Source organism: Diabrotica virgifera, chromosome 6 (genome assembly GCF_917563875.1).
Source record: "Diabrotica virgifera virgifera chromosome 6, PGI_DIABVI_V3a".
Lineage (NCBI taxonomy): Eukaryota > Metazoa > Arthropoda > Insecta > Coleoptera > Chrysomelidae > Diabrotica > Diabrotica virgifera.
In genome coordinates, this window is record NC_065448.1 from 105,680,821 (window position 1) to 105,701,267 (window position 20,447).

Sequence of the window (20,447 nt, forward strand, 5' to 3'; positions counted from 1 at the left end):
AGAACTTCTTCCAGTTTGCTTTTCTAAGATTCCACCTGGGTCGAGGATATGATCTAATTATTGGAATTGATATTCCGATGGTGATAAGCACAGGACGATGTTGAGTATGTGGGAAGTCTGCAAGGACACTTCTCGCAGTTGTTAGTGGTCTGTGATTGGTATCTTTTCAGACAAAACATAGGTCTGAGTTATATTCTTTTCTCCATGCAGCTGATTTAAATGTTCCTCTGTCTTTGGCATCAAAAACTAGATATGTGTTTTGCTCTTCGGACCATTCTACTAGTACCTCCCCATTTTCATCATTCGTGGTGTATTTTCTTCCACATTTCGTGGTGGCTGTTGAAGTCGCCGATGTATATAGTAGGATGTGGATGAGTCTTTACCACTTCTGGGTTCCATGTAGTGGCTGGAGGTTTGTATATGTTAACTACGGTAATATCTCTAATCTGGGTGACTACTTCATGTATATTATTTTCATTGGAAGCAGAAAACAGGAAACCATTTTCTATATTGCAGCGAATGTAGGTTGCGACGCCGTAATGTTTATCATAAGTGGCTCCCAGTAAATCGTAGCCAGGTATCTTTCCCCTTAAATCAAGCTGGACTTTGTCTTCAGTATGGGTCTCTTGTATGGCAACGAGGTCAATGTCGTTATCGTGTAGGATGTTTTGCAACACTTGGCATTTTGCCTTGCTCATGCCCTCGATGTTAAGGTGACAGACTCGGATACACGGTCCGAGATCTCTAGTCAGTTGGTTCTGAGAAGAACCTTTATTTGTTCCCATCGTATGTTTACGTATCGATAAGATTTCTGTTTGTGATTTGTGGTGTTGGCAGGATTTTTTTTTGTTTTTCGTTCGTCTGCCGCCAAATTTTTGCTAGTTCATTTAACGTTACCCAGGGTGTACCACATGGAGGCGAACTAGCATTACACCCCAACAATTGTGAAAACGACTGTTTGTATACTATAAAAAACTTCAAAATGCAAAAATTCGACAAAATAACAGCAAAAAATTAAACAAACTGACAGCCACAAAAGTAAACAAACCAAAAGTCAGAAATTGTACTTAAAATATATGAAAACATCCCCAATCATCTTTCTTTGTATCTATCTCTTTTCAATGCACTGAGTCTAGATCGTTCATAAAAATAACATGTGTTTTTACCGGCAGCTGGTTTGTCATTAGTTTCATGCGTGGAAGAGAATGATGCTAGATAAAAAGTATGTGTTTTATCTCGCCAGGTATTAATGACATACGGGTAAAGACTCGTGGACTCAACTGTAGTCATCTTTATTTTATATCCGTTCTTGTGATGCTGATGCCAAGTTAGTTATCATATTACCTCTTGGGTAGTTTCCCTGGTTGTTCTTTTGTCAGGGTTCACGACTTGTGATTGAATATCGTAATAATAATCTTTAGCGAACTAGTTCCTTGTATACCCTAAGCCCTAAATAATATACCCTTATAATATACAAGGTGTCCCAAAAGTAGCGGGAAGGTCGAATATTTCGCGAAATGAACATTCGATCGAAAAACTGAAAAATACGTGTTCAATATTTTTCAAAAATCTATCGAATAAATATCAAACTCGTCCTCCACTCTACCCCCGAGGTGGGGTGGGGGTAACTTTAAAATCTTAAATAGGAATCCCCATTTTTTATTGCAGATTTGGATTCCTTATGTAAAAATAAGTAACTTTTATTGGAGACATTTTTTCGAATTGTAGATAGCTCTATAGATAAATATTGTGTAGATAGCGCTATAATCGAAAAAAAGAAAACGATTTATCCTGATAACCTAAGTAAATTATAGAAACGGTCTAATATCTCGAGAAATACACCTCTTAATGTTGTTCTGAAGCTATTTCCTTGTGGCATTTTTATGATTAATTATTTATATGGGAAATAAGCCACAATTAAAATGAAAAAAATAATTTTATTAACGTTTCGACGCCCAAATCGGGTGCTGTTGTCAAAATACAAAATATTACTAAAATAAACAAAAGTGTTTCTTCTAATAATTTATTTAATCTCACTCATTTATATTGGCAATTCAGACATATATTATACATTTTAAAGTAGAAGACTTTAAAATGATATTGCCAATATTTATGAGTTGCGTTCCTGGGACGACTTACTGAAAGATAGTTCATTCGATTACATGAAATTAACCCCAACTCAAGAATATCCGTCATAAAAAATTATAGCATGTGATCTGTCTTTAAAAAGACAACCACATGCAACGGTGACATTAAAATTCTAGTGTTAGAGACTTCATAGTAAATCACAAGGGAAAATCAGGAAAAACCCTGCGATACTATCCCGACATCGTAAGTATTTGGTCTTACATTAATTTACTCTCAAAAAATAATACCAAATTCTGACTTGTAACATGTTTAAATTATAAATAATATTAATAATACTAGATATATAAGTAATACTAAAATATAAAATATGTACTAACTCGACTATTGACTTACTAATCTTGGTATTTTCTTTCTATTGACTTCCTCTTTCAGTATGGGTAACCACATCCTACTGCATTCTACCGAGGAATTTGCGATACAATTGGTTTCATTTAGCATAATTAGAGCCGCTTCTTTGATTTTTCTCTTTTTACTATCTGATTCTTTCAGGACTATACTTGAATCTCTCCACTGAACTCTATGTTCATTATCCCATGCGTGTTGACATATTTGAGATCTCTCAAATTCTCTATTTTTAATATAAGATTGATGTTCACTTATTCTAACGTCTAATGGTCTTGATGTCTCACCTAAATAAAATTGTTCGCATTCACAAGGTATTTTATAAATGCAATTCTTTGTTCTTTCTTGATCATCAAATCTTTCAGTAAGTCGTCCCAGGAACGCAACTCATAAATATTGGCAATATCATTTTAAAGTCTTCTACTTTAAAATGTATAATATATGTCTGAATTGCCAATATAAATGAGTGAGATTAAATAAATTATTAGAAGAATTTTTTTGCTTAGCAACAAACTTTTGTTTATTTTAGTAATATTTTGTATTTTGACAACGGCACCCGATTTGGGCGTCGAAACGTTAATAAAATTATTTTTTTCATTTTAATTGTGGCTTATTTCCCATATAAATAATTAAATACACCTCTAAATGAAAAACCAAAAAACACGTGTTTAAGATTTATCAAAAATCTATCGAATAACAATAAACACGGCCCCTCTACACCCCATGGAGGTGAGGTGGGGTTAACTTGAATATCTTAAATAGGAACCCCCGTTTTTTATTGCAGATTTGGATTCCTCATGAAAAAATAAGGAATATTTATTCGAGACATTTTTTAGGATAATTGTTGATAGATGGCGATGTAATTGCAAAAATACAATTTATTAGCGCCACCTATCAACTAATCTAAAAAAATGTCTGAAATAAATGTTACCTACTTTTTTATGAGGTATTCAAATCTGCAATAAAAAATGCTATTTAAGATTTTAAAGTTACCCCCACCCCACCTCCATGGGAAGGAGTGGGGGGGTCGTGTTTAGTGATATTCGATAGGTTTTTGAAAAATATTAAACAAGTGTTTTTTGGTTTTTCATTTGGGAGTGTATTTCTTGAGATATTAGACCGTTTATATAATTTACCTAGCCTAGGGTATCAGGATAAATAGTTTTTCCGATTATCGCGCCATCTATCCACAATTCGAAAAAATGTCTCGAATAAAAGTTAATTATTTTTGCGTAAGCAGTCCGAATCTGCAATAAAAAATGTGGGTTCCTATTTAAGATTTTAAAGTTACCCTCACCCCACCTCCAAGATGTGGAGGGGGTGTCGTGTTTGGTGTCATTCGATAGATTTTTGAAAAATATTGAAAACGTATTTTTCAGTTTTTTGATCCGATGATTTTTCGCGAGATATTATACCGTCCCGCTACTTTTGGGACACCCTATCAATTTTTCCTAATCAAGGAAAACCTCGCAATATTTTCGTCCAGCATCGATTTGTACAAAAATTTGGGATTAGGCTCACTACACCCTCTAATTCATTTTCTGTATTGAGCCGTTGTACAGTTTTGTTTTTTTAAGGGTGAAAACTACCCCTAATTGTAAAAAAATATAAAATAACATTTTAAACTTTAATATTGTCAACATTTGGTTCTTATTACGTAGAGTTGAGTCCGCGAGTCTTTACCCGTGCGTCATTAATACCTGGCGAGATAAAACATACTTTTTATCTAGCATCATTCTCTTCCATGCATGAAACTCATGACAAACCAGCTGCCGTTTGTTATTAAGTAACAACACATGTTGTTTTTATGAACCATCTAGACTCAGTGCATTGAAAAGAGATAGGTACAAAAAAAGACGATTCGGTATTTTTTCATATTTTAAGCACAATTTGTTTGACGTTTCTGATTTGTTTAATTTTGTGGCTGTCAGTCAGTTGAACTTTTTGCGGTTTTTGTCGAATTTTTGCGTTTTGAAGTTTCTTTATATTACACAAACAGTTGTTTTCACAACTAATTTTATATTGGGCTTTCAAATTTTAAGGTAAATAATTATATTTAGGCAATTAATATTTAAAACATACAAAGCTAACGTCATTCACACAGTAAAGAAATGACTGTGTTTAGATTTCCGTCAAAGTGAATAAAATAACAAAAATAAAATATGTTACTGGATTTTTTTATAAATTGTTTATTTATTTATTAATCAATAATAATAAAAGAATTTATTAAGCTACTTCAAATGTAGCTGTAATTCTGCGCAAAAATTTTGAAGCAAAACTTACATTTGACATTCTATATATTTGATAACGTCAAATTTTATAATAAAACCCGTAATCGGAACAGTAGCCACTTTCTGTCAGTTGTTGTTGCGTGAAATAGATTTCCGACTTATTTCGTATGCTTTAAGTGATGACGCACGGGTAAAGACTAGCGGACTCAACTGTATATAATGATTGTTTTATGCTATAATATATACTATCATAATATTTCAACCCTTAAAACCACCCCTATTGGAGCTATATATAAAAAATTTACTTATCTCAAAAGAATAATTTTGGCTTGCATCGATAATTTGGGATTAGGATAATATCACCCTGTACTTCATATTCTATATAGGGCGTTGATTATTTTTAGGGGTGTAACCTACCCCTTATTGTCAAAAATTTTATAAAAACATTGTAAATTTTATTATGGGTAAAATTTGGTGTTGATTGGTTAAATAATGATTGTTTTATACTTTAGGATATAATATCATAATATTGTATCTGTACCTATTGTAGTATCAATAGTAATACCACTAGTGATCCAATTTTCGCGATAAGTCTGTCGATTTACTTCTAAACGAAACTGAGTTGCTTGAAAACACCACGAGTCCGTAGAACGAGTGGTGTTTTCTTTAAGCAACTCATTTGAGTTTAGAAATAAAAGACAGACTTATAAGATAAATTAAATCACGAGTGATATTTTATTAGACTATTTCACTCATCTTAAAATTTTCACATAATCTGACCAATCACAAACCAAAGACAGCTTATGTTATCGCGAAAACACCAACTGTCTTTCAATTCTGATTGGTCTATCAGCTTCGTGTTTTCAACGACGTAACCATGGATACCGATCGCAAAGCAAAGTTTGACGTTTGCCAAAAAAATTGTTGTAGCTGTATACGTCAAAATGAGTCGTTTCGGTGGTACTTCAAACGAAGTTATAAACCAAAACATTGAAGAAAATATACCGAGTAACACAAGAAAATCTAAATCTTATATATGGAGACAATTTATGATGTTCTGTGTGGATCGCAACTACAAATTAGATGCAGAAAATAATAACGAAAGACTAGCATTCATTCTAAAAGACTGGGCCTTCAACTATTTATTGTTATAGGTAAAAAATAATTATAACAAATTATTTATAGTTATAATAAATATTTCATGATTATGACTAATTGTGAATTATTCAAAAAATGGGTAGATTTGGGTTACCTAGATGAAATGTATTATTATTAAATTCCTTCCTCTCATTCTACTGAATTTTTGACCTATCACTTTGTTCGTGAAATAGTCTAATAAAATACCACTCGTGATTTAATTTATCTTATAAGTCTGTCTTTTATTTCTAAACTTAACTGAGTTGCTTAAAGAAAACACCACTCGTCCTACGGACTCGTGGTGTTTTCAAGCAACTCAGTTTCGTTTAGAAGTAAATCGACAGACTTATTGCGAAAATTGAATCACTAGTGGTATTACTATTGACTATTTCACGAACAAAGTGATAGGTCAAAAATTCAGTAGAATGAGAGGAAGGAATTTAATAATAATACATTTGATCTAGGTAACCCAAATCTACCCATTTTTTGAATAATTCACAATTAGTCATAATCATGAAATATTTATTATAACTAAATAATTTGTTATAATTATTTTTTACCTATAACAATAAATAGTTGAAGGCCCAGTCTTTTAGAATGAATGCTAGTCTTTCGTTGTTATTTTCTGCATCTAATTTGTAGTTGCGATCCACACAGAACATCATAAATTGTCTCCATATATAAGAATTTTCTTGTGTTACTCGGTATATTTTCTTCAATGTTTTGGTTTATAACTTCGTTTGAAGTACCACCGAAACGACTCATTTTGACGTATACAGTTACAATAATTTTTTTGGCAAACGTCAAACTTTGCTTTGCGATCGGTATCCATGGTTACGTCGTTGAAAACACGAAGCTGATAGACCAATCAGAATTGAAAGACAGTTGGTGTTTTTGCGATAACACAAGCTGTCTTTGGTTTGTGATTGGTCAGATTATGTGAAAATTTTAAGATGAGTGAAATAGTCAAACTACAATAGTGGTGCTGATTTTGGTTGTTTTTGCGTTTTACCATTGCGTTTATAATGATATGTACCAAGAGTGGTACATGTAACACAGATTGAGAACCGCTGATATAAATAATCTAATCACTAGTTTGAATTGGAAGGACTATAGTTTATTTTTTAACCAGGAGGAGTAAACTAAAAAGACAGGTTCACACCCAAGAAAGTCACTAGAATAATATCCAAATACATCTTCTTTTTTAGTTGATATAGTCGGCCCTCAACGGTAATCCATAAATATTATATTAAATTAATACGTCGCTAAAGAGTTCCAAAAACAACTGCTTTTTATATAAAAGCAGATTAACAATCTAAAAAATTAAAGGAATAACACCGAAAACACAAAAATCGCCGATATAACTTAATTAACCTATGAAATGTCACTAGTGTCAAAATTTGATAAATGTCATTAGTGTCAAAATTTGATAAATGTCATTAGTGTTAAAATTTTATAACAGTGGAGTAAACTTGTCTGCGGTTGGACCAATTACAAACAAGCAATACAGCGCGATAAATTTGAATCACTCCTCTCGGTTAAAAAACAAACCATAGTATCTAACATTAAACTTACCTTTAAGGCTGCATGTATATTATCTAAATGTACTTCCCACACTTGACCATTTTTTAAACCCAACAGTAAACCTTCCATTCCAGGTGGGCCACCGATGTTTTTAATGTAACGAATAGGACTCTCGAAGTTCCAAACCTTTTCCTTTTCTCCGGAGAAAAACATACTCTGAAGTGTCTTTTCTTGACATATTACTAGATGTTCTGAACATACTACCAACAAGCTACATTCCAATCTTTGCGTTATTTTCTCTTTGGCTCTATAGTGCATGTCGTTGGCATCCTTTGAATACAGTTCATAAATTACTACCCTTTCGGGTAATTGAACCTAAAAAGTATATAAAAACTTCTAAAAAAATAAGTTTTTAATTGGTATGTCGTCAATGAAGTGAAAGTGTTTGACTTTCTTTAGTAAGACCTGACAACTCTGAAAGAATAAGGGTGTAATAAGCAAACTAGTTTTTATTTCTTTTATATAATATTTTGTATGAAAAATAAACGAATGTGGGAGATGATTACTAGAGCTATACAATATTGTTATAAATCACCGTAGCATAGGTGTAAGTGAGTAAGTCAGACTAATAATGGATCTGACAGATATATTTGTCAATTTAGAAGTTTTGTCATTATTTTTGTCACGCTTTTTGGAGATTTAATTTTAATAAATTTGTTAAAACACAGTAATAATTCACTTAATCCCTGAACCCAGCTAGAATTACAACAATTGGTGTCAGGAGTAAAGTGGGATTAAGAGAATTTGTATGGTGAAAACAAGAAGCGAGACGATGGAAGAAATTAGAGACATGATTGTCACCATGGAAAAACGTCGGCAGGAAGAAAAAGAAAATGAAGACAAACGTCGCCAGGAAGAAAAAGAAAATAAAGACAAACGTCGCCAGGAAGAAAAAGAAAATGAAGACAAACGTCGTCAGGAAGAAAAAGAAACAGAAAATTTACGTCACCAGGAAGACCGAGAGTTGCTCGTGACACTCATCTCAAAAATAGAGTCTTCAAAAGTGAGTAAAGAAGATATGAAAAGAGAAATCGAAGAGACAAAAAAAGATATGAAAAAAGAAATCGAAGAGACAAAAGAAGATAGGAAAAAAGAAATCGAAGAGACAAAAGAAGACATGATTAAAGAGATTGAAGTAACAAGAGGCCTAATAGAAAAAAGGCACGATGAGGTAACGAGAACTCTTGAAAATATCCGCCTAGAAATTGAAAAGTCCCAGAAACTGAGAGTTGAAGGTAAACCAGAAGTGATTTGTTCCCCTGTCAACGGAATAATTAAGCCTCCTACATTTGACGGCGAGATCTCGTGGCCAGTGTATAGAAGACAATTCGAAGCTGCTGCACAAAATAATGGATGGACAAATGAACAGAAGGCAACTGCTCTCATATTAGCACTTCGAGGTAAGGCTGTAGAAATCCTTCAAAACATTCCAGAGGACGCACAAAAGAAATATGAGACTGTCGTATCGGCTCTAGAACTAAGATACGGCAGCCAATATTGGAAGCAGGTATACCAGAGCCAACTAAAAGTGCGTATCCAAGGCTCCAACGAATCTGTGCAAGAATACGGAGCAGAAGTAGAAAAGATGGCACGACTTGCTTGGCCCGAAGCCCCTGAAGAGTTTCTACACCAGTTTACCATCCAATGTTTCCTTGATGGCCTGCGCGATGTAGACCTCCAGCAGACCTTACGACTAGGAAGAGGATGCTACCAAATATTGAAGGACGCTATTGTCGCAGCATTGGAGTACGAAGCCGTGAAGAATGTGTCCCGCCATCAACGCAAAGTCCATCAAATAAGAGGTGTTGCTGAAGTGGAAGAAGGCGATCTAAATACGTTGTCCCAGATGTTGGCCGCCCAATTCGAGAAATATCTTGGCCCAATAGCTGAATCTTTGAAGCAAAAACGTCATGGGCGCCCAAAGTGTTTTAATTGTGGAATCTTAGGCCACCGTCAACGTGATTGCAGACAACGTACAAGATCAGAGGACAGTAGGCAACCTCCACAATATCAACGCAATTCGGAAAACTAAAAGAAGCCAACGTCAAGGGGCGCACGTTGGCTGACCTGTCCCAAACTCCCAGATTCTCAATATCCACAATAAAACGAAGTAGTGACAGCTTAGTTGCCGATGGACTTCTCAATGGTGACAGATGCAGTTTTACCATCGATACTGGGGCAACTAGGTCAGTTATTAGTAAACGTTTACTGGACCAGTCATCTACACTTGGGGGGCATTTTGGAATCAATAGGACTCTGGCTAGAGTCCGTGAGAGGTATTATTGGGTTCATTGTCGGCAAGATGTGGAAGAATGGTGCAAACGATGTGACTTGTGTGCATCCAAGAAGGGACCCAAAACAAGACTTAGGGGAAAACTCCAACAATACATTACTGGAACTCCATGGGAACGAGTTGCTGTAGACATTTTGGGACCATTTCCAGAGACAATATCAAGAAACAAATATTTGATGGTTGCTATGGATTATTTTTCCAAATGGCCTGAAGTAGTTGCACTACCAAACCAAGAAGCAGTCACAGTTGGTGAAGCCCTGCTTGATAATGTCGTTTCCCGACATGGTGTTCCACTTCTGCTTCATTCTGACCAGGGGCGCAACTTCGAATCGGCAGTTTGGAAGACCATGATAGCTTTGTTAGGAATTAAGAAGACCAGAACGACACCGCTCCATCCTCAATCCGACGGCATGGTAGAAAGACATAACCGGACCATCAACAACTATTTGTCCGTTTCTGCTAGCATACCGAAGTTCCCAACATGATGCAACTGGCTACACTCCAGCAATGCTGTTAACTGGTCGAGAGATGAGGCTTCCTATCGATCTCCTACATAGTAATCTACCAGACGGAGAAGCGGTTCAAGAGACACTCCCTGAGTATGTCAACGGCCTAAAGGATCGACTTGTTAAGGTCCACGATTTTGCCAGGAACAAGCTGCAACTCACCAGTGACCGGATGAAGCTTAGGTTCGATCAGAAATCCACACCTGTTAGTTTCAAGGAAGGTGATGCAGTTTGGCTCTACCAACCAACGAGAAGGAAAGGTCTAAGTCCCAAGTTGCAGCGGCCCTGGGAGGGACCGTACCTGGTTATTAAGAAGATAAACGACCTTGTGTATAGGGTGCAACTGACGCCACGAAGTAAGCCGAAGGTCGTCCACCTAGAGAGACTGTGTCCTTATGAAGGGCAGAATCCACCGACCTGGTTCATTTAGGTACTGTTCGGGGCGAACAGCCTGAAAAAAAGGGGGCGGTGTTATAAATCACCGTAGCATAGGTGTAAGTGATTAAGTCAGACTAATAATGACTCTGACAGATATATTTGTCAATTTAGAAGTTTTGTCATTATTTTTGTCACGCTTTTTGGAGATTTAACTTTAATAAACTTGAAACGAAAGGTCGGGAGTTCGAATCCTACCAGGGGCAGAAATTTTTCATTTATTATAAACTAATAAATGAAAGATAGTTTTTGTCCTTGTGGGATCGGTACTCACCGGAGGGACCGCAGACGTTCGGAAACAATCAGCGTCTCTTTGCAAAGACAATGACGTCGACTTTGCAAAGTAACAAGACACTTACTCAACACACACACTACACATTACTCCCCTGACTTAGTGATAAGTTATACAATTACGTGGCTAAAGGTTCTAGTTCTAAACCAAAGCCAGAATCAGAGAAAAAAAAACTTTAATAAACTTGTTAAAACACAGTAATAATTCACTTAATCTCTGAACCCAGCTAGAATTACAACAATATGATGCATTGTAAGATCTAAGAGAACGATTATAGAAAAAACAAAAAATATCAAAATGTTACTACCATTATAGATCACAATATGATTTAAACGCTAGCTCAACACTAGTAAGCCAGTCAATGGGAGCAAGTATAGAATATTACCTCCGAATTCTATCCTACTGCATGGATTTTAATCAAATTTTGGGCCTAGCCTCTACTTATCTCCTAATTCAAAGTCTACCCTATGCCGATGTGTGCTTTTATCTTGCGGGTTGTTCCCAAATGGAAAAAATTTTGGTTAAAATTACCACGGAATTCGCTAGAGAACCTAATTCTAAGCAAAAACTGTTCTATAATTTTTTTTTGAAAACTCAATACTTTTTGAGATATTCGTGGTTGAAAATTGGCCATTTTCATTGAAAAATGTCACCTTTTCGAACGGATTTTTGAGAATAACTTAAAAACTAGGCATCTAACTAAAAAAACTATCAAACTATCAATATAAATAAAAACTGCCTTTATCTTTTTAAAAAAACTATATTAAACTTTTTTTAGGTTATAAAAAAAACAAAGAGACACTTGCCTTCATAAATCTTCTAGTTATAACACAAAAAGAAATATGGTAGGTGAAAATAGTTTGTTTTTTGGTACATTCTCAAATTGGTGTATTCAACTTGAAATAACAGAGAAACTGTTGATTTTAGGTGTATAATGCTACTAATACATTTGTAGTGCTTGAAAAGACCTTTAAAATGAACTATATTATAGGTCGATTACATTAAAACTAAGCGAGATATGCTGCAAACAAAATTGATAACTAATGTATTTTAAGAAAAAATGAGAAGTAATTTTAACCCCCATTTACAAAAATGTCAATGCATCGTTTTCCTTCCACAATACCTTTTATTATAGTGTTATTTCTATGTTCAAAAAGTTGGACGGGTTTAAAATGAATGGTTTTTGAAAAAACAGATCAAATTATAGAGCGCATTTTTAAATTTTCTTAAAAATCTTTCTTTTTCTCTATGTAACTTGAAAATGATAAGAGATACAGTAATGAAAAATAAAAAGGAAATTTTTATTTCACACAGCCCTACATTTTTGTGTGGTATCTTTTTTTCGCATCTCTTATCTTTTTCGAGTTACATGGAGGAAAAGGAAGATTTTTAAGAAAATTTAAAAATATCACTATAATAAAAAGTATTGTAAAAGGAAAACGATGTATTTAAATTCTGATGGCTGAGGGGTTAAAATATATTTCTCATTTCTTCTTAAAATACATTACTGATCAACTTTTTTGCAGAATATCTCGCTTAGTTTGAATGTAATCGACATTTAGTATTGCTAATTTTAAAGGTCTTTTCAAGCACTACAAAAGTTATTAGTATCATTATACACCTAAAATCGACAGTTTCTCTGTTATTTCAAGTTGAATACACCGATTTGAGCATGCAGCAAAAAAAAAAACAAACTCTTCTTACCTAACAATACATCCCTCTTGTTATTTTAACTAGAAGATTTATGAAGGAACGAATCTCTTTGTTTTTTTATAACCTACAAAAATATTTTATATAGTTTTTTTGTTAGATGCATAGATTTTAAGGTATTTGCAAAAATCCGTCCGAAAAGGTGACATTTTTCAATGAAAATGGCCAATTTTCAACCACGAATAACACAAAAAGTGTTGAGTTTTCAAAAAAAGAATGTGTGTGTACTTTGTACGCACGTAAGAAGTTATTATACTTCTATTATATGATTTAAACGAAATTAATATACTTTTTATTTATATTTTATTTAAATATTAAACTAATTTATACTTACTACTTCTCAAACATTTTTATTAAAACAGTGCCAAAAATTAAAATAATAAAAGAATAAAACACACACAAACACATTAAAAATGCCACAAATGATTTCTGAACATTAATTGTCGGAAATTTTTTTAACTAAATACGTATTTTATGAAAATAAAATTATATAATAAATATACTTACAATCATAAAATGTATAAAAAAAAATAAAAAAATAAAAGTTTTTATTGGGATTCGAACCAACTATCAGCGCGGTTGGTATATTGGGGTTCATTCGCCTTAAACGCTTCGCCACGGAGGCAATGTGTCATTATGTGCGAAGATCGACTAACTAAACGGATTAAGCTTTTGACATTTTTGAATTAAATTAAATTATTTTATTTTGAATTGAAATGATTTAGAATTGAAAAAATACAACAAAACATAGAGTAAGAAAACAATATATTAGGTGAACATTGATAGAAATTTTGATGGTAATCAAATTATGTAAATAAAAGTATTACATACTATGTATTTTGGTAGGTTCAAATAGGTAGGTACCTATGATACATTTACAATTATTACGTACCTGTTGCTTTTAAAAACTATTTAAATGTCACTACAATTATAAACTTTTTTGTTTCTGTCTCACAACAATAAAACTAATATATTATACATTTGTTTACCTTCATATTGAACAATTATTTATTATTGACAGATCATTTCAACACCCAATCAGAGCCCGTATAACGACTAATAATATACTGTCGGTGTACGCCCGCGCGCAGATCAATATAAATTCACCCTCAATCTCAATTGCGCCTAAAGAAGTATAACTTCAAAAATAATTATAGAACTGTTTTTGCTCAAAATTAGGTTCTCTAGCCTCTTCCGTGGCTATTTTAACCAAAACATTTTTCACCCCCGAGAAGGGGTGGGAACCACCCCCAAGATAAAAGCGCACATCGGCATAGGGTAGACTTTGTTTCTTGAGCTATTCCCTACTTACTGTGAAAATATCAAGTAAATCGATGTTGTAGGATGGAATTCGGAGCCAAATACCCTCATTGACTGCCCTATACAAGTTTACAATGATATTACTCCAAACAAACGTTATAAAGTTCCTCAAAATTTTTAGCGTTTTAGAAAGTCTTGAAAGACTACGAAAATATGTATATACAGAGTGGGCCAAATAAAAGGAGCCACCCCGATATTTGGCAGTATTTATTAGATTTTAAGAAAATAAAAAAACAGGTCAATTTTTGATCTAAGGGGGACACATTTTTACGGTACAAACATCTGTCATTTGTCAACTCCCTCCCTTCCACTTCTCCCACCCCTTATTTTTAAATAGGGAATAGGGGTCGTGTGCTAGCTCATTTGAAAGGGTATTCAATTCTCTATTTAGTAATATCAACATTGACATAAAAATGTATACAGGGTGTCCAAAAAAAATTATTTCAAATTAAATTAATTGACTCAAAAAGAAGAATGTATGTAATTTATTTAACTCAGAATACATTCTACTGCTGATCAAAAACAGAAAAAAATGTTTATTTGATAAATAAACACTGTTTGTTGCTTAAATTCAATATTCAACCTACCAAGAGGCAGATGAGTAGAAGCTTGAACATTAAAATTAAGCAAAAAGCAGTGTCTATTTATCAAAAAACATTTTTTTCTGTTTTCTGTCAGCAGTAGAATGTGTTCTGAGTTAAATAAATTACATACATTCTTCTTTTTGTGTCAATTAATTTAATTCAAAATAATTTTTCTTGGACACCCTGTATACATTTTTAAGTCGATGTTGATATTACTGAATAGAGAATTAAATAACCTTTCAAATGAGCTAGCACACGACCCCTATTCCCTATTTAAAAATAAGGGGTGGGGGAAGTGAAAGGGAGGGAGTTGACAAATGGCAGATGTCTGTATCGTAAAAATGTGTCCCCCTTAGATCAAAAATTGACCTGTTTTTTTATTTTCTTAAAATCTAATAAATACTGCCAAATATCGCGGAATGGGACGTTTCGATGCCGCCGGTTCATCGCCGGCCGTTTCGATGCCGCCGGTTCATCGCCAGTCCATTTCATCGCCGTCATATCTCGCATTTCCTAGAATTCCTAATTAATACTAAAAATAACTAATAATTGTAACTGTCGAAAATTCGGAAATATATCAGATAGCGATTAATTGACTGGCGATGAATCGGCCGGCATCGGCATCGAACTGGCGGCATCGAAACGGCGGCGATGAAAGGTCCTAGACCCCAAATATCGGGGTGGCTCCTTTTATTTGGCCCACTCTGTATAAACTTCGCTAATATTTAAATTCTTCATTAACATGGTGCGTTTGGTATACTTTTATACAGGATATACTTTTAAATACAGTATAACAGATTGGTTCACTGCTGAATGTGAACAATATGTAATCGAACGAAATAGATGCAGAATAAAAATGACGAACAGACGAACAAAAGAATCTATGTTTAAGGAAATGAGGAAGAACACAAACAAATACAGACAAAACAGACAATATTATAAGTATTTTTAGCATAGTTGGCAATATAAGAGAACGAAAAGAGTACTTATATTAAGGGTTTCCAAGCAAAGATTGAAATGATGGAAATTCAAGGAAGAGAAAAGGTAATAAAAAATTTTATTGAAGAATTCCTTAATGGGTGCGAAAAAAAAATGTTTTGGAGGAAATTTTCTGGAAACTATAGGTGAGCAGGATTAACTAAGTGAAGCTGATACAGATGAAACTCAACCAACCCGTTCATATCATGTATGCTAGGTGATCAAAAGTATATAAACTACAAATCGCCAGAAAAAGACTAAATTTAAACTGAAATATGGAAGAAAAAAGATAATATTTTCAAAGAGAAATTGCATAATTTAATAACTGCACAAAAAGGCACTACTACAATGTGTTCTCTTTGCAAACTGCGATTTCACTGCTGGTGGGTAGAATATTTTGGAAAAGGTATTGAACAGTATTGACAGTAAGATCATCAATATGGTTTCACGTTTATTAGATCCACGACCGACTAGTTCTTCTGTGTAAGACAAAGTTTTGCGAATATGACGTCAATGTGCACAATTAATAATATAAGAATGGCATATCATACAGTTCAAAGAGAATTGTGAAGGAATTTAGAGAATTTCGTGTATGGATTTGGTTGGTTAAGATGTCACTAAGGCCGGCCGTACACGTACTGCTTCAAGCAGTTGAGTGCTTGAGTTGACTGCTTGAAGCAGCGACCGCGCGGTGAACTATAATCTTATATTCGCTGCCATACACATGATAGCTCGAGGAGTCACGACCGCCTCAAGCTATCAACAGCACGATGAAATTCTATCGTGTTGTCGTCAGCTCGAGAGCGGCAAGAGACAACTCAGGTAGTAACAACCGTACGCTCCAGATGTCGACGATGACTGCTCGAGCAGTCAGTTTACGTCGCTCAGTGGTAAACTGTTCCAGCAGTCCGTGTACGGCCGCCCTTACAGTCATGAACAATGCTGTGAAAGTCTTCTTCTTGATGTGCCTATCCGTGATGAATGTTGGCGATCATCATGACAATCTTCACTTTATCTGCAGCAACGCGGAAAAGCTGCACAGATGTTGTGTTGAACCAGGTTCTGAGGTTCTTTAACCAGGATGTTCTTCTTCTTCCTGGATCTCGCTTTCCAAATATTTTTCCTTGCAGGATAGCTTATAGGAGGGCATATCTGGATTCATTTCGCATAATGTGTCCAAAGTATTCCAACTTTCGAGATTTGATGGTGGTTAGTACTTCTCGGTTCTTCCCCATTTTTTTTAAGGACCTCCTCAATTGTGACCCGATCAGTCCATGGGATTTTAAGAATTCTTCGATACAGCCACATCTCAAATGGTTACAGTTTCGGCACATATCTTCGTTCAAGGTCCATGATTCAACACCATAAAAAAGAACAGAGAAGACGTAGCATCTCAGCATTCTTACTTTTATAGCAAGAGAAAGGTTGTGGCTCTTCAAAAAGGCCCCCACATGGCACCATATCTTCGTTCAAGGTCCATGATTCAACACCATAAAAAAGAACAGAGAAGACGTAGCATCTCAGCATTCTTACTTTTATAGCAAGAGAAAGGTTGTGGCTCTTGAAAAAGGCCCCCACATGGCCCCATATCTTCGTTCAAGGTCCATGATTCAACACCATAAAAAAGAACAGAGAAGACGTAGTATCTCAGCATTCTTACTTTTATAGCAAGAGAAAGGTTGTGGCTCTTGAAAAAGGCCCCCATACGGTTGAAGATTGATATAGCTTTTCCGATGCTCGCTCTTATCTCTTGGGTGTTGGTCCATTCTTCATTTATTATGGTGCCGAGGTAGTTGTAGTGCCTCACTCTTTCTACAGGGGTTTGGTTGATGTAGAGTTGACCTTCTGTTATCTTTTTCTTGCTTACAATCATAAGCTTTGTCTTCTTTACGTTTATATTGAGTCCATATTGTTGATTGTAATACGTGATTTTGTTCATGAGGACTTCAAGGTTGTTCGCAAATACTATAGTGTCATCTGCATACCTGATGTTATTTAGCCGGTACCCGTTTAGTAGAATACCTTTTTCAGTTTCGTGCAAAGCTTCGATAAATATTCTTTCAGAGTAAATATTGAAAATTAGGGGTGACAAAATGCAGCCTTGCCTCACTCCACGCATGATTTTCACATATTCGGTGTGTTCACCGTCAACTCTGAAGTTTGCAGTTTGATTTCAGTAAAGATTTCTAATTATTTTCAGATCTTGGTTGTTAATTCCTGCTTCTCCTGTGAAAGTAGGTAGTACTAATTTAATTCCGCATTCATACTGATACAGCCATTGTAGTAAATATTATAAACGCCTTGGAAGAAAGTTATGCTGCCCTTAAAAAGTTGTTGAGAATATGGATAAACGTTCATAAAACCAAATATCTTGGAAACTGTCGTGAAGATAAAAGTGCCATGTTGGACTGAAAAATTATGAGTTGAGAATTACGAGAGAAGAAATTAATGGATAGCAATTTGGAATACATTTTAAATACGGCCTACCGAGCCGTTCACAGGTAAGTGGTTAGGCCTATAAGAAGCAACACGAAATAACCAGCCAGGCTCACAAGGAAATAATTGCACAAGGAATATATACATCGTTTGAACCAGGAGACAGAAGACATCAAAAAACACCTCGTCTTCATTGGATCAACGGTGAAGTTGATCTGACGAAGTAATTTATTAAATTGGGGTCCGAAATGTCAAATAGCTCAAAACCCATATAGTTGGTTAGGACCATGTCCACTATGGATATCTAAAACACGGATTATACATACTTGGTGTGACAAAAATTATATTTCGGCAAATTAATTTGGGAAGAAGTCCCAACAGGAAGAAGGCCCTTAAGACGTCCACGAATGCGATGGAGAGATAACATATAGTCATATTTAAGAACAACGGGCCTGACCCAACTGTCATGGACGACCGTTCGAGATGGAAGCGAGTTGTGCAGTCAACCAAGACCTACCCTGGGTTGTAGTGCTACGAGAAGAAGAAGAAAAATTAGATACATCAATAATATCTTACCGCTAAACGATCTGTGTATATTGCTATCTTCTTAATAAGATCTCGACATTTTATCCTAACTTTTTGTTCTGTAATGAGATGTTGAATTATAATATCAGTCATATTTTCTCTAAACGCATATCTTTCTCTAAACAATCCATGTACCATATTGAAAACTAATTGGTAATAAGCAACAGTTCCATCTTCACAACCTATAGCCTACAAAAAAACGACAATTTAATATAATGGATTATAGATTTATACGCCAGATAGGCGCTATTAATCTAGTGTAGAATAGTGTAATAAATATTAAGGTTGATATGAACCCTCAATTAATTTGTTTCTGATCCTAGAGATGGCTCTACTGTAGCATGCCATTGTGGTAACATTTTCAACTTAATTGTAGATTTCTACATGATGACTCAGTAATATGTAGAAACCTGAACACTTTTTTATCGTTACACCCATCGGCTCAATTGGCTATGATGCCAAATTGTTTAAACAGTAATTTTATCAACGCCTAATAACAATGTTAATAGCAAGAAACATTTAGTCCATGTTGTGAGGCCGCTCCCGTCTGAAAGAAAATTATGTTTCGGTTTCTTTGCGGAAGGAAATCTGAGGGCGAAATTTTTGGCCAGAAATTGGAAAGAAAGGTATCTTGTCATTTTTCTCAAAAGTTGATAGTTTTCGAGTTAGGGGCGATTTAAAATCTGAAAAATGCGAAAATACGCATTTTCGAAGCTTAAAAGCTCATTTATCTTAATATATCGCACATCCCATTCAATACCGATACAACTGCGGTTTTCTTCTTCTACAAAATAGATATTTTAAGACAAGTAATTGAATATTAGAATATTAGTAATTCAATAGCACACGAATGGATATCTTTTTTGAAAAACAAGCAATATTTAACCATTATAAATATTTGTAAGATATGGCGGTATTGCATTATATTTTTAAATAACTCATCAACCATAACTGCTACGATTATACAGATTAACAATGAAAAACCAGACAAAGTTATAAATGGTAGTTTACTAGATAAATTTATCTAATAATTATAATTATTGTATATTATAAATCACAACAAAGTGAAATTAACTCAACAAATTGAAATAAAATGATTGATGTACATTTGCAATAAGATTTTTTTTTGCATAATTCCAGTAAATGCTCTTTTGTTTTCTCTCCTACAGTAGGAGGCTTTTCGTAGGCTGGTTTTGAGTTATATTGCTCTAAAATATTATTATTATCAGAAAAATGACGAGTAGAAAGGTCAATAGTTTTATAGGTTGTATAGTCAAAGTTAACTTTGTAAAAAAATTTTGTAGGAAAACACTTTTCTACTTTAAGAATTTCTATATTATTCCATATTACTTTCTCGTTATCCGAATTTTTGGTGAATTTTTGCCCAAAAATTTTTGAAAGGTACTTGGAGTCAAAAAGTCTTCAGCGTCCATTTCATTCCCTTTATAGGGCCTACCGTTTTTCTTTTTGCAGCACTTATTAGAGGTGGCCACTGACATGAATTGAGTTAAACTGTGTTTTTGCTTTCTCGATTACTGCATGCATCGAATCACCCTCATTTTGGGTATGACAAACAGTAAAAAATTTGTGAGTAATGTTATTTATTTCAGCATGCGTAACTGCATATAAGTACATAAGTACCACCAAAACCGCCTTATTCTTATTCTTGCCAACGCAGTTGTCGGAATAAAAAATAATATCTTTTCCTGCAGGTAAAGTAGATAGATAGCTAGAGAGGCATGTTGCAATTTAATTTGCTCCTCGCATAGCAATGGCCTCGTGCCAAAAACAGCAGGAACTGTTTGCGATGCTACTTCGAAAATCGTAAAATTAAAGCAATTGAGACAGGACTTATAAAAAAATGTA

The 20,447-nt window shown here is 34.5% G+C and overlaps 2 protein-coding genes across 8 annotated transcripts in view; one reads left to right on the plus strand and one right to left on the minus strand.

Moving 5' to 3' along the window:
- LOC114330442 (calpain-B) overlaps positions 1-20,447 on the plus strand; it is a 510,388-nt gene that overhangs the window by 387,387 nt on the left and 102,554 nt on the right. The window lies entirely within an intron of this gene.
- The window catches only part of LOC114330439 (intraflagellar transport protein 122 homolog), a 123,369-nt gene that overhangs the window by 31,703 nt on the left and 71,219 nt on the right, over positions 1-20,447 (minus strand). For both annotated transcript variants that reach the window (XM_050652709.1, XM_050652708.1), the window contains 2 exons: positions 18,573-18,770; positions 7,434-7,757 (listed from right to left, as the gene is read on the minus strand). In XM_050652709.1, coding sequence (XP_050508666.1) covers positions 7,434-7,757; positions 18,573-18,770 — 522 coding nt within the window. The remainder of the gene's footprint in view (positions 1-7,433; positions 7,758-18,572; positions 18,771-20,447) is intronic.